The 13,170-nt window shown below is 52.8% G+C and overlaps 7 protein-coding genes across 7 annotated transcripts; 4 read left to right on the top strand and 3 right to left on the bottom strand.

Moving 5' to 3' along the window:
• Positions 1 to 66: 66 nt before the first annotated feature.
• On the top strand, positions 67 to 1,626 carry ATEG_06858 (uncharacterized protein; the record flags this gene model as incomplete). The annotated part of the gene is made up of 1 exon (XM_001209543.1): positions 67 to 1,626. One exon carries the CDS (start codon positions 67 to 69, stop codon positions 1,624 to 1,626), a length of 1,560 nt encoding a protein of 519 aa, XP_001209543.1.
• A 277-nt stretch (positions 1,627 to 1,903) lies between these two features.
• Positions 1,904 to 3,422, top strand: ATEG_06859 (aminopeptidase P family protein; the record flags this gene model as incomplete). Its single annotated transcript, XM_001209544.1, has 3 exons — positions 1,904 to 2,070; positions 2,135 to 3,167; positions 3,222 to 3,422. The coding sequence occupies 3 exons, from the start codon at positions 1,904 to 1,906 to the stop codon at positions 3,420 to 3,422; spliced, it is 1,401 nt and encodes a 466-aa protein (XP_001209544.1).
• Positions 3,423 to 3,704: 282 nt separating this feature from the next.
• ATEG_06860 (uncharacterized protein) lies at positions 3,705 to 4,743 on the bottom strand (the record flags this gene model as incomplete). Its single annotated transcript, XM_001209546.1, has 3 exons — positions 3,705 to 4,226; positions 4,297 to 4,432; positions 4,490 to 4,743. The coding sequence occupies 3 exons, from the start codon at positions 4,741 to 4,743 to the stop codon at positions 3,705 to 3,707; spliced, it is 912 nt and encodes a 303-aa protein (XP_001209546.1).
• Positions 4,744 to 5,340: 597 nt separating this feature from the next.
• On the top strand, positions 5,341 to 7,653 carry ATEG_06861 (bifunctional aminopeptidase/epoxide hydrolase; the record flags this gene model as incomplete). Its single annotated transcript, XM_001209547.1, has 9 exons — positions 5,341 to 5,799; positions 5,856 to 5,940; positions 6,014 to 6,236; positions 6,295 to 6,412; positions 6,461 to 6,580; positions 6,634 to 6,759; positions 6,818 to 6,831; positions 6,881 to 7,109; positions 7,162 to 7,653. The coding sequence occupies 9 exons, from the start codon at positions 5,341 to 5,343 to the stop codon at positions 7,651 to 7,653; spliced, it is 1,866 nt and encodes a 621-aa protein (XP_001209547.1).
• Positions 7,654 to 8,050: 397 nt separating this feature from the next.
• On the bottom strand, positions 8,051 to 9,124 carry ATEG_06862 (uncharacterized protein; the record flags this gene model as incomplete). The annotated part of the gene is made up of 3 exons (XM_001209548.1): positions 8,051 to 8,604; positions 8,642 to 8,993; positions 9,059 to 9,124. 3 exons carry the CDS (start codon positions 9,122 to 9,124, stop codon positions 8,051 to 8,053), a joined length of 972 nt encoding a protein of 323 aa, XP_001209548.1.
• Positions 9,125 to 9,685: 561 nt separating this feature from the next.
• Positions 9,686 to 10,628, bottom strand: ATEG_06863 (TIP41 family protein; the record flags this gene model as incomplete). Its single annotated transcript, XM_001209549.1, has 2 exons — positions 9,686 to 10,226; positions 10,294 to 10,628. 2 exons carry the CDS (start codon positions 10,626 to 10,628, stop codon positions 9,686 to 9,688), a joined length of 876 nt encoding a protein of 291 aa, XP_001209549.1.
• Positions 10,629 to 10,944: 316 nt separating this feature from the next.
• On the top strand, positions 10,945 to 12,235 carry ATEG_06864 (aurora family serine/threonine-protein kinase; the record flags this gene model as incomplete). The annotated part of the gene is made up of 3 exons (XM_001209550.1): positions 10,945 to 11,040; positions 11,096 to 12,049; positions 12,101 to 12,235. The coding sequence occupies 3 exons, from the start codon at positions 10,945 to 10,947 to the stop codon at positions 12,233 to 12,235; spliced, it is 1,185 nt and encodes a 394-aa protein (XP_001209550.1).
• Between the last annotated feature and the right edge of the window lie 935 nt (positions 12,236 to 13,170).

The raw sequence follows: 13,170 nt of genomic DNA on the forward strand, positions 1-13,170 counted from the left end.
GACTAGTCCATTTTGGGATGGAAGTAGACGAGCCCGGCCTGATTGGCCTGACGGGTGGGGCACCACATGGTTACACGCGCCGACGCGTGCTGCTGTGCCAAAACAACGCGACTTCATCTACCAACTTACCACTACACTTACTGCTATTGCTACGACTCTATCAACCATCGTCCATCCCATCATATCCGAGTCGAACGTCCCCACTGGTCTACGCCATACCACCCCCGCCACAGCAGTTCCTACGGAGTGAACACCACGATGCCGCGCCCTCCGACAAAGCGCAATCGGATGGCTTCAAAAGCCAAACCAACCTCCAAAGAACCCACCAGAGAAAATGCGCCCAAGTCGCCACAACCCCAGGAACGACCCCCTGCCAGCGCTCCGCGTGTGGTGATCCCGCAGCGGCAACCGAAAGATCAGACACCCATGTCAAAATCGCATGAACAGGCGATCGATTCCTCTCCCATGGGAGAACGCGGTGGCACAGGAAGTCGTCCCGCGACGCGATCGCGCGGTTACTCGTCCACACTCTCCCTCGCTGGCCGCAAAGGAGAGAACTCGAAGATTCCCGGCACGCCCGCTTTTGAAAATTCAGTACTGAGTAATTTTCGACGACGTCCCCGACAGCCGAGTATCCTTCAGGTTATGCAGGCTGAGGATCGGTCTTCAGACCTCGATGATGATGACTTTCTCGGTGGCTTGAGTCCAGAGGATGAGTCGACCCCACTGAATGTGTCCAGGGGAAAATCACTGTTGGTTCAGAACGAATCGCCGGCAACACCTTCCCAAGCTCCAGAGCCATCAAGTGATAGTTCTCGCAAGCGTAAGCGATCGTCTGCAAATATTGAGATCCAAGTTCCCCAATCACCTCTGGCCCTGGTGGGAAATACTCCTGTCGGTACCCCTACGCCGGCAGTTGAAGATGAAGTACAGGAAATGGGTAGCACTGTGGACATGCCGCCACCGCCGCTGCCGCCACCAAGGTCTCCAGACGTGCTTAGCCAAACAATGGCACCCCCCATGAGCAGTCCATGGGGTACTCCACTTTCGACCAGCTTACATGACCTTTCGAACCCTCTGCGCAAAGCTGCGACTGATGAATGCGGGAATGCGGGAGCGCAAGCTAGTAACAAACCTGCCGTTTCGACGGCCAGCCTACAGGACAGACTTCTTCCTCGGCGACGCCAGCGGCCGCGCAGACGGCGCAATGTGAACACCTTCGACGTACCGAGCGACTCCAGCGAATCCGACGAAGCGTCTGCCGAAAGTGATCAAGATGAGCTGAGCTACATAGCTACTTTGAAGTCTTCCCGATCTCGGCGCAATCGAACCACCAAGTCTAAACCATCACATGCCGGTCAGAAAAAGCAGGCCAAACAGAAGGCTACCAGCAAGAAAACGTACTCCGCACGGAATGCGGGGAATGACAAGGAAAATGAACCGGCGGATGGGTCTTCACCGTTATCTGCACTTGATACAGACGCGCTTGAGTCCGACTCGACTTCTCCCCCAAACAAATATCTCAGCGAGGAGCTGAGGTTACAAGCCCAGAAGTTCGCGGAGGTTGACCAATGGCAAATGGAGTTCGAGGACGTACCAGAGAGCCAGGACAGCACATACCGATAGAGAGATGAAGGGTAGGGATGATGTGTCTATGTTAATATTTTGTCCCTGAGGGTCTAATAATGAAATGTAGTTATGATCGGAACATCCTGGAATTGTGACTACGGAGTATGTAATAGAATGCAGGCCCCCCGACAATAACCGCGGTTGACAGCTGGGAGCCCCGCAACAGGAACCCCGCCAGGTCTCACCTCTTCCACCGTCCACCGCTCGTCCCATTTCTGCCCTGCCCAGAATTTTCCAGAGCCTCATTGTTGATAGACAACTCAGGGCGACAGTCATGGCCACCGTCGACACGATTCTACAGGGCAAATACCCCGCGAAAGCCCATGCGCGGCGGGTCGCGGAGTATCTCCAGGCCCAATGCCCCGGCAATCCTGGAGTCATCTACCTCGAGTCGCAGAAGACTCGTATGATTGAGGACAATGATGAGACCATGCCTTTCAGGTAGGTAACGGTGCTTTCGTTCAATATAATCTTGCGCACGAGATTGATAAGCTCCTTCGAACAGACAGCGCCGTCCGTTCTTCTACCTCTCTGGATGTCTGCTGCCCGAAGCTTCTCTCGTCTACGACGTGAGCGCCGACAAGCTGACACTCTTCATCCCTGCAATTGACCCCGAGGACGTCATCTGGTCCGGCCTGCCCCTCTCCCCGTCGGAAGCGATGGAGCTCTACGACGTGGACAACGTGCTCACCACACCCGAAGTCAACGCGACCCTCGCCTCCATTGCGTCCGCACACAACGGTAAAGCCGTCGCATACGCCATCCAGGGCCGCACCTCGCCGGAGACCAAATTCGAGGGCTTCCAAGACGCCAACTTCACCTTGTTGAATGGGTGGATCGAACAGGCGCGCGTCGTCAAGGACGCATATGAGATTGCGCTGCTGCGAAAAGCCAACGACATCTCCACCAAAGCGCACATTGCCGCCATCAAAGCTGCCAAGACTGCGACCAACGAGCGCGAGATCGAGGGCGCGTTCATCGCGACCTGCATCGCCAACGGCGCGCGCGAGCAGTCGTACCACCCGATCGTAGCCTGCGGCGAGAACGGCGCCACGCTGCACTACCCCAAGAACGACGCGGAGTTGACGGACCCCGTGACGAAGCAGAGAAAGAAGAACGTCCTCATTGACGCGGGTGGCGAGTACCGCACCTACTGTGCGGACATTACCCGTGTGATCCCGCTGGGCGGACGGTTCGCCCAGGAGACGCGCCAGATCTACCAGATCGTCTTGCAGATGCAGCTGGAGTGCATTGCCATGCTGAAGGACGGTGTGCTGTGGGATGATGTGCATGCGCACGCTCACCGCGTGGCAATCAAGGGTCTGCTGCAGCTGGGAATTCTGCGCGGCTCTGAGGATGAGTTGTTCGAGAAGCGCGTCAGCGTGGCCTTCTTCCCCCACGGTCTTGGACATTATCTTGGAATGGACACCCACGACACGGGTGGCAACCCCAACTACGGGGACAAGGATAAGATGTTTCGGTATCTTCGCGTCAGAGGCCATCTGCCCGCGGGGTCTGTCATTACCGTTGAGCCTGGTGTAAGTGGATGAATGCATTTCACCGCATTACTATCACTGACATGTGAAACGCAGATTTACTTCTGCCGCTTCATCATTGAGCCTTACATTAAGTCTCCCGAGACCAGCAAGTATATCGATACCGATGTTCTGGAAAGATACTGGAGCGTCGGCGGTGTCCGCATCGAGGACAACGTCCATGTTACAAAGGATGGCTATGAGAATCTGACGACGGCACCCAAGATTATGGAAGAGGTGGAGAGTCTGGCGTTGTGAATGTACCGCGTTTGAGCATCTACACCCATATTCGAGCTTCCATGCGGATCCCGTATTACTATCAACTTCCAGGAACAATGCAACATGCAGAAGAAACCGAGAGATAAATTCAAGGCAAAGGGTATCCATACTCTCGAGCCGTTGTCCCAAGAATATAACGCTTCAAATGGCACAATTGTACAATCCTGTCGAACAACCCCCTCCAGTTTCGAGGAAGACCTGTTTGTACACCGATACTAAAACCCCAAATATTCATTTTGGAATCGAGGAGGGGATCCGCGATTAAACGCCACTGCGAAGACGTTTTCGACCACTTCCTTTGACGCCCGATTCCGTCTCGGATTTTTCGTGAGCGCGCTTTTCCTTCCAGTCAAGGATGAGCGTCAGGACGTCGAAGCAGAACTCGGGGACATCCAGACAAAGCTTTTTGAACTCCTCTTCGGCTTCGTGACGCAAAACGTAGCTTCTCTGCGCCCAGAACGCAGCCACCGGTTTCCGGATCGTCTCGTCGTCGGCCGGGGTGTGCGTGTAGACATAGCGAGCATAGGCAAGCTCACCCTGAGAGCTGCTGTTGATGCGGTGGATTTTGGAGTGGGCGAGGTGTTTCAACGACGGGATTCCCAGTTTCTCGGCGAGGGTGTAGACGCGAGCGTGTTTCAGAAGCTCCTCGCCACTGTCGTCGATCTCCCCGACGACCTGCTCCTGCTCACCGGCGATCGCGCTGGTGGAATAATCGCGGGTATACTGGTATTGCAGGAAGTAACCGAAGGCTTCGACGTTCTCGTCTGGGAGTTCAATGCGCCGCTGGTCTCGTTAGTCGCCCGGGCTCTGCATTGTACAGGCCAGATATTCAGGTTGGGGATGCGAATCGCACCTGCGCCGATTGTCCGAATTTCTCCACCAAGGCCGCGAGGAAGGGCGATTCCATGAGGAGACTCTGATGTGTTGTTAAGCTAGTTGTGTTGTCGCCCTGGCCCACTACAATCTCGACGATCGGCGACGTCAAGAACCTGCACCGTGTCAGTCAGATTAGGGCGCGGAATGCATGGTTGCAGAGCAATGCTCACTCGAGAAACTGAAGCCCGGGCTTCCTTCTCGGAGGTGCTGGTTCTGCGGGAGTTGGCTCGGGCTCCGGCGCAGCATCGGGGAGGGTGATGTCTTGTGATTGGGAGGGATGATCGTTTGCTGCGTCTGTGTTTTGGGTGGCATTTACGCTGATTTCTGGGGTTTGTGTGTTCTGCGGAGGTTGCGCATTCTGGGTGTCTGTTGGCGCTGGGGAGGCTTCCAACCCAGCGACTCGGACTTCGGGGGTCCCTTCCATTGCGTCGGTGCAATTGGAATCTGGGCGGTAGTTGGGTTGGAATAGAAGAGATTAAGGTAGGTAGAGTAAGGTTTGATTGGGATGGAGGGAGGAAAAGGTCTGGCAAAGAGGAGTGCGAAGAGTGGATGTGGAGATGCGGAGAGAAATCGACGATGTTGATGTTGATGGTGTTGATGTTGGTGTTGTTGTAAGAAATTACCAGGTACGGTAAGCTGTACTGTATTACTTGAGTGCAGTGCTTTTCGACTGTCTGAGCATGTAATTTGGATAAGTATCAGTAGTACTTATATACCTAGGTACTAAGTAGGTACTTTGTAGTAGAATAGGTTGTACAATAGATTTAGGTTAGTCTGTTCTGATACTACACTATATACCTAGGTACAATTGTTGATATTATATATCTCTCTCTATTAAACCTCTCCAGTCAACCATGAATTATGAATAGAAAATTATAACAAATTCCTACTGTTGGGCCCAGTTGCTAACTAACGGCTCACGGAATTTGTGTCGTGCCGAATACATCTCCCACTCTATCTGGTAATCATCTCCGCTTTTTGCGACGGTAACCGAACGTTCCAGCGTCAAGACTGTTCATATATGACCGCCCTGTCTCCATCCTGGCGATCCGGCTTCCTCCGAGCCTCCTTTCGCTCTGTCCTGGTATCAGCCTCCAGCCAAGCTCCCACTCGAGTCCGTTGGACCGTGCAGTTCTCTCCGTTCCAATCCCGGACCATGGCGACCACCATCAACCCGCCCAGGGATCCCAACACCCTGAGCAATTACAACAATTGGCTGTCCACCCACATCACGGCCAACTTTGACATTCTCTTCGATCAGAAGAAGCTGGTGGGAAATGTCATCCATAAGCTCAAGTCCATCACCAACGCGGAATCCACGGACATTGTCTTGGATACGAGCCATGTCGACGTCACCGACGTCAAGGTGGACGGCAAGCCTTCCGTCTGGGAGCTTCTGCCCCCCGTGAAGCCCTACGGCACGGCGCTCAAGATCAAACTTGACCAGGGCGTGAAAATGGACGAGATCGTTCATGTCGATGTACGTTACGCGCTTGGAAACACTTTTACCTACATAGTACCTGACTGCAAATCTAGATCTCTGTCAAGACCACAGAGAAGTGTACCGCACTTCAATGGCTCACTCCCGCCCAAACTTCAAACAAGAAGCATCCGTATATGTGTAGGTCCTCGCCTGACTGACAATTTCAGTAATGGCTACTTATCAGAACGCCTCTGACTGCCCCTCTCTGTAGTCTCTCAGTGCCAGGCCATCCATGCCCGGTCCATCTTCCCTTGTCAGGATACCCCTGATGTCAAGAGCACCATCGACTTCAACATCACTTCCCCTCTTCCCGTGATTGCTAGCGGACTCCTAGTGCGTGATGCATCGGGAGCCCCGCAGACTGGTGGTAAGAATCTGTATCAGTTCCACCAGAAAGTGCCAATTCCCAGCTATCTGTTCGCCTTGGCTAGTGGGTACGTAGCGCAAACCTTTTATATTGAAGGACCTGGATTTAATCAACCATTGTCACAGTGATATCTCCGAGGCTGCAATCGGACCCCGAAGCGTCGTGGCAACGAGCCCAGACAAGCTTCGTGAATGCCAATGGGAGCTTGAAGCTGACACTGAGAACTTTATCAATGCCATCGAGGTCGGTTTGTGATCTTGAAAGAGGGAATGCTTTGCTAACAGAACACAGAAAATTGTTTACCCCTATGTTTGGGGCGAATACAACGTCTTGATTCTCCCGCCGAGTTTCCCTTATGGTGGCATGGAGAACCCCATTTTCACCTTCGCCACTCCCAGTATCATCTCCAAGGTAGATTTCAGCTGACCTGGACGTCGAATAATCAATATTAACCGGAGTTTCAGGACAGGGAAAACGTCGATGTCATTGCTCATGAGCTTGCCCACAGCTGGAGTGGTAACCTTGTCACCAATGCTTCCTGGGAGCACTTCTGGCTGAACGAAGGCTGGACGGTCTATCTCGAGAGACGGGTGAGTCATGCTACATTTATCAATGCAAGTAATCACGAGCATACTAACCCCGTCCCAGATTCTGGCTGCTGTGTGAGTATTATGAAGGACTTCAATCGATACTCCATACTAATATCCGTAGACACGGCGAAGCCTATCGCCATTTCTCCGCCATCATCGGCTGGAAAGCACTCTCAGACTCGGTGGATCATTTCGGCCATGACCACGAGTTCACCAGACTGATCACCGATCTGAAGGGCAAAGACCCCGATGATGCATTCTCAAGCATCCCGTACGAAAAGGGCTTCAACTTTTTGTTCCACCTTGAGAACTTGGTGGGCAAGCAGAAATTCGACCAATTTATCCCCCACGTGAGTGTTTTCGTCTTCCTACCAAACAACATCCTATGCTGACCGTCCTTAGTATTTCACGAAATTCAAGGGCAAGTCTCTCGACTCTTACGAGTTCAAGGCGACTATCCTGGACTTCTTCAAATCGGATGCCGAGGCCTCTAAGCTCCTGAACGAGCTTGATTGGGACACCTGGTTCTATGCTCCTGGGTTGCCTCCCAAGCCGAAGTTCGATACATCCCTCGTCGACGTCGTCTACGACCTGGCAAAGAAGTGGCAATCCATTCCCGAGTCGTCCTTCAAGCCACAGCCGAGTGATATCAAGGACTTGACCGGAAACCAGATCGTGGTGTTCCTGGAACAGGTCCTTCTCTTCGAACGCCCACTCGCCCCGGAATTGTCGAAGCTCATGGGCGAGGTTTACGGGCTTGCCAAGAGCGCAAACATCGAGGTCGCCAACCTGTACTTCCGAGTCGGCTTGAATGCTGGCGATGAGAGCGTTTTTGAGCCCACCGCCGACCTGCTGGGCAAGATCGGAAGAATGAAATTCGTGCGGCCGCTGTAAGTTCCATGGTCCATGGTCCTCGTGAGTTGACCTATCGGCTAACGATTGCTAGCTACCGCAACCTGCAAAAGGTGAACCGTCCTCTTGCCATCGAGACGTTCGAGAAGAACAAGGATTTCTACCATCCCATTTGCCGAGCTATGGTCGAGAAGGATCTCTTTGGAAAGAAGGATGCTTAAAAGGCTACAGGCTCATCAGAACTAGCCGCCATTGCTATAACATAGTTTCCATGCTTACTCATACCTACAAGGACACATTGTAGAGCAGTAATGATACATTCGTTATGACTTAGACCATGTCTCGATATCGCAATGGTGTATTAAGACAGTGAAGACAGAAAGAAGAGAGGAATACTATACAACAGCCGACAGTAAATACCACCCAAGCCATACCACAATCACCGCTTCGCATCAACCGCCTTGTTATCCAACTCAGAGAACCCGAATATACCAGGCTTCCCGCCGCTCCGGCGATTCAACTCGAATATCAGATCCGCCTCGCTCACCTGCGACATCTCATGAATGACGCGGCGCATATACGCCACCACGCGGGCAACCTTAGTCCAGTCCAGCTCCTTGCCATCGGGCCCCGTATGACTCGCCTTCCACAAGTTCCTCCACACCGCGGCACCCAGCACAGCATCCCCCTTGACCAGCCCCTCATCGTAGGCCGCGATTACGCCGCGCCACTGGATGAACAAATCCTTGAGGAACTTATTCCGGATCGCCCGACTCGTCAGCCCATGCAGCACGTCCATGCGGTGCTCCGCGTTATGCGAGAAATGGTCGATCAAATGCCGCGAATACGTCTGGAGACTCTCGTGCGACGGCAGCGCCCGCAGTCGCACCGTGAGGAGGTACATGTGCAGGAAGGTGACCTGCGACCAGGTCGAGAAGGTCGGCGGCAGACCCAGATCTGGACAGCCGTTAGCCCCTTCCCCAGCGAACATCTCTGCACAGTGTATCAGACTGAAACATCAATTACTAACCTTGATACCACCATCCTTCGCCAACGCCGAGATCTTCGCCGGCCTCAGTCTTCGGCACCTGGGCACCTTTCTGCGAGACTTGCGGGACGCTGTAGTCGGCCTGGTTCGAGCACGCCTCGAAGAGCTTTTGCGTCATACCGTAGGCGACGTATGTCTCTGCGGAGGAGCCTGGTCGGGGCATGATGGCGCGACTGAGGCGCGACGCAGATCGGGAGCTCTGCAGGGAAAGATTCGGAGGGTTCACAGCTCGCGAGGGGCGGAGGGGAGATGGCGTGTTCGGCAGAGTTGCGCATGAGGAAAAGGCATGGTGTTGGAAGGTCGAGGGCGCTGCGCGGAGGGCTTTAGCCTGTTTCTAGAGGGCGTCATTAGTACTGTAGTTGTAGGGTAGTTCGGCGGCGGATTCTATGCGGAACGTACTGGAAGCATTGAGCAGTGGGCGTGGTGGACACGCAGGCATGCGGTGGTCAAGTTCCTTGCCACCATTGTCGCAGCTTAGCAGGAACTTGTCAATGAAGAGATTAAATTTGTATGGATGGTAAAGCTGAAGGGTTCGACCCGTTGGAGGTCGAGCAATCCATTCAATGCCGGACGGAGAAAGATCGATGTTTGCAGTGTTTGCCTTCCCGCCATCGGCTTCGTTTTGTATGTAGAACATGTTTGTTCGTCAACTCCTCCAGTAAACTACATAATTTGTGCTCTGAATCTGATATTAGACTATATAGTCTCTAACAGAAATCTTATCCGCAGTCTAGAGCGGACGCGACCTAATTATATATATCAATTACATTACTTTCAAAGAGCAAGCAAGGGTCCCATATGCTCATAATTATAGTTTACCCATTATAAGTGCAGGAGGAGGCTGAGGGTAGGCCGCATGAGCGACATCAGTCCTCGGGATGTGAGAGACGCATCGAGCATAAGGTAGCAGATGGCTATCCGATTTCAGAGCGCGGGATGTAGTTTCACGGCACCTGTACGCGTTGTATGTAGTCTATCGAGGGGCAGGAAAGTGACTCCCGGTCTTAACCTCCCAGGGAGACAGACTCAATGTCCCTTTTCAACAAAGGGAGAAGCTCCGAGATGCGGTTGGGGTCCCTCATAACTGCAGGAGCGTCTTCGCGGGCCGTAGCCAGTGCCTTCAAATGTGATTAGCGCGTCTTGGAGAGTGCGGGGGTACACGGAACCGTCGGTTACCTTTCGGACTGCCTCGTACTCGCCTTCTTTGGACTGATACTCTCGAATGACCTCTTGCTGCTCAAAATCGACGTAGACTCTCGTGTCCCGCAGTCGAAATAGGACATTGTCTAATCTCATGAAGAATCGCAAAAGTAGAAGTAGCCTGGAAGGCATGACGCGGATCTTGCATGACAGCATCGTAATGCCATTGTCGGCGAGTTCGTCCTCATATAAGATGACCTCATCGAAGAACAATATAGGGTCTGGGCGCTTCAACAGTTCAATCGGAATCTGTTTTGTTGTTTCTACAAATGGCGGACTGTCTGGAGCAAGCGTGCCCTTGTAATCTGTGCTGTACGACCAATCGAATGGTTTGACGACTTCTTTGATACCTTCGTGTGTCTTCTCTCTTTGGGAGAATCAGCCTTCGCCCCAATGAGATAGAACTATCTCCTAAGATGCCATCGCGCGCTTACCTGCTCTGTTGCCATTCCTTCGAATAGGCGACCTTTAGCATGGAGGACCCCGTCTTATCGACGCGATCCAGCGCATCGAATGCATTGAACGTAATGCCCCATTTCGACTTTTCATGCTCGATCGTCACGTAGTTGTCACCAAATATCATTTCTGGAGGCGCAATGCCTAGCTTCTTGGTCATTTCTTCAATCGGTTCGGCTTTCAATATCGGTCGTTTCTGAGTGGAGATCCTGAATCCCTGGACGGATACGGAGTTGGGCCGCTGCGCGGTGGGGGATACAGCGGCCGGGTTCCCCGGCGCATAGGAGGAGCTTGTGAACTGGTTCGACGACATTGCGCTGAAGAAAAGAACGCGACGAACGACTCTTGTAGATAGGACCGCGGTGGTTTTCCTTATCGGACGAACCCCACGATGGTCGGAGAAAGAGGCGGGCCGACCGGTTGCTGGGGTGACGCAGCTGAGGACCACCCGATAAACACCTGGCCGGAGCACCACTTCTCTCTTCTACTTCTCCCCAGATCATTCAGTCAGCTTCGACCTTCAGCATCGACATAATATAATGCTTGCCTGAACATCTCGATTGCTTCCCCCTTTTCGATCAGTGCACCTGCGTTTCCCTACCAATCCCATACCCTTACCGATATCCCCCATGGCGACCAAAACGCTGGAGGCTCGCTTCGAGCACCTCACTGTCAAAGATGAGAACGAAGCCGGAAGGAATGGCAGTGGATACCCTAAGCACAAGGTATTACTGCTGTGTTGCCATCGCAGAACGCTTCCGGGCTAACGTGACCTGCTAGGGTTCCCTATCTACCGCTGTGTCCCTGTCAGGTCTGGGACCGACGACGCAGCTGAACAGCGGATCGAACCGCTCGCATTTGCTGAAGCTTGCCCTGCAGAATACCAATGACAATAAGGTGAATGCGATGAACGTGAACTCGTCGTCACCAACCAAGGGTACCCTATCTCATCGGTATGTGGACGAAAACGGAGAAAAACGACAGTCAACGCCGTTGTATGAGCAGCCCGAACCGAAGAAGCTACACCTCGGGATGTTTGAAATTGGAAAGCCTCTGGGAAAGGGGAAATTTGGTCGGGTTTATCTGGCCAAAGAGCGGTCCTCCGGTTTTGTGTGTGCACTGAAGGTGCTCCACAAGTCCGAGCTACAACAAGGGGGTGTCCAGAAGCAGGTCAGACGGGAGATTGAGATCCAGAGCAACTTAAGGCATCCTAACGTCTTGAGACTCTATGGTCACTTCCACGACAGCAAGCGGATCTTCTTGATTCTCGAGTTCGCTGGCCGTGGTGAGCTGTACAAGCATCTCCGAAAGGAGCACCGCTTCCCGGAGTGGAAGGCTGCCCAGTACATTGCTCAGATGGCCGCAGCATTGAAATACCTGCACAAGAAGCATGTTATGCATCGTGACATCAAGCCCGAGAACATCTTGGTCGGGATCCACGGGGAGATCAAGATCAGTGACTTTGGCTGGAGCGTACATGCTCCTAACAACCGGCGACAGACGATGTGCGGCACATTAGATTATCTGCCGCCGGAGATGCTGAAGCCTGGCTCCCAGGACAACTTTTACAACGAAAAGGTCGACCTGTGGAGTTTGGGTGTCCTGACCTATGAATTTTTGGTCGGGGAGGCTCCCTTCGAAGACACCCCGGTCATGACGCAAAGACGGATTGCGCGTGCTGACATGAGTGTGCCGTCCTTTGTTAGTCCCGAGGCGAAGGACCTCATCAAACGGGTATGTCTGAAGTTTCCTCGGCTCATATGGATACTCAGCTAACTCTTGCAGTTGCTTGTATTGGACCCCGAGAAGCGTATTTCGCTGGACGAGATTCAACGCCACCCTTGGATTCTAAAACACTGCGTGAAGGATGACAAGGGAGTCAAACGGAGTTCTGGTTCAACCAAGGAGGGTAAAGCATGAAGCATGATCCATGCATTCGAAGGTGTTTGGTGTTGAACTTTTTGCTTTGAAAGTCATTGCTTGCGTGAAGGAGATTTTATGGTGTTTCCTGGTTTGGAGTTTCATTGTTAACTTGCACCATTTCTGCTTCTGGAGTGCGCATCGGTCATAATATGGTGTCATTTGATATCTTTGAATTGCTGCAGTCAATATAATACAGTGGGAGTGTCTGGTGGCATCTCGAATAGAACATCAGGTATACACAGGCAAAAAGACATGGTATCATCGGTAGATCTCGTCGAAGGGACGTGTATCCCTGAAACAGCTGTCCCATACTTCGTTCACGACCTTCTCCGCATGGGCCTTATCTTTGCAGGTAGGTCTTGCTTGGACGGACAGAATGGCTCGTCGACGAACGCATTCTTGGTGCTGCTGAGTAAACTTCCATTGGCCTCGTCGGAAGAACTCACGAGCCCATCTGCATTCTCCACTGAGCGAACTGGCCCGGATCTGAAGGTCGTTCGTTAGTAAAGACGTTATGAAAATGGATCGACAGGGACAAACTAACCTCCGTGCAGGCTGCGTGCCGCAAGTTATTCGACCAATCGACCTTGAACCTAAGATGATCGTAGGCGTGGACCATCTCGTGGGCCATGGTGTCTTCCAGGTGCCCTTGATCCTTCATCTCGTTGGCGCAGAGGAGGATGCCATACTCGGGATCAAAGCCACCCGCTTTGCGATTCGTACAACGACGGCAGTAGATATTGTGACTCGACAGGTCGCCTCCCAGCTGACGGATATTATCGCTCAGAAAGCGGATTACCGGACCTGTATGGCACAAATGCACTTAGTAACGTTTCCCTGGGATGCGCAACCAGCGATAGGGATCATACTCCACTGTAGTAGATAGTCTCGCTGGTCTTCGCAGCGCTTGCAATCCGCCGCTTCGTTTCGAA

This window comes from Aspergillus terreus, genomic scaffold (genome assembly GCF_000149615.1).
Source record: "Aspergillus terreus NIH2624 scaffold_10 genomic scaffold, whole genome shotgun sequence".
Classification (NCBI taxonomy): Eukaryota; Fungi; Ascomycota; class Eurotiomycetes; order Eurotiales; family Aspergillaceae; genus Aspergillus; species Aspergillus terreus.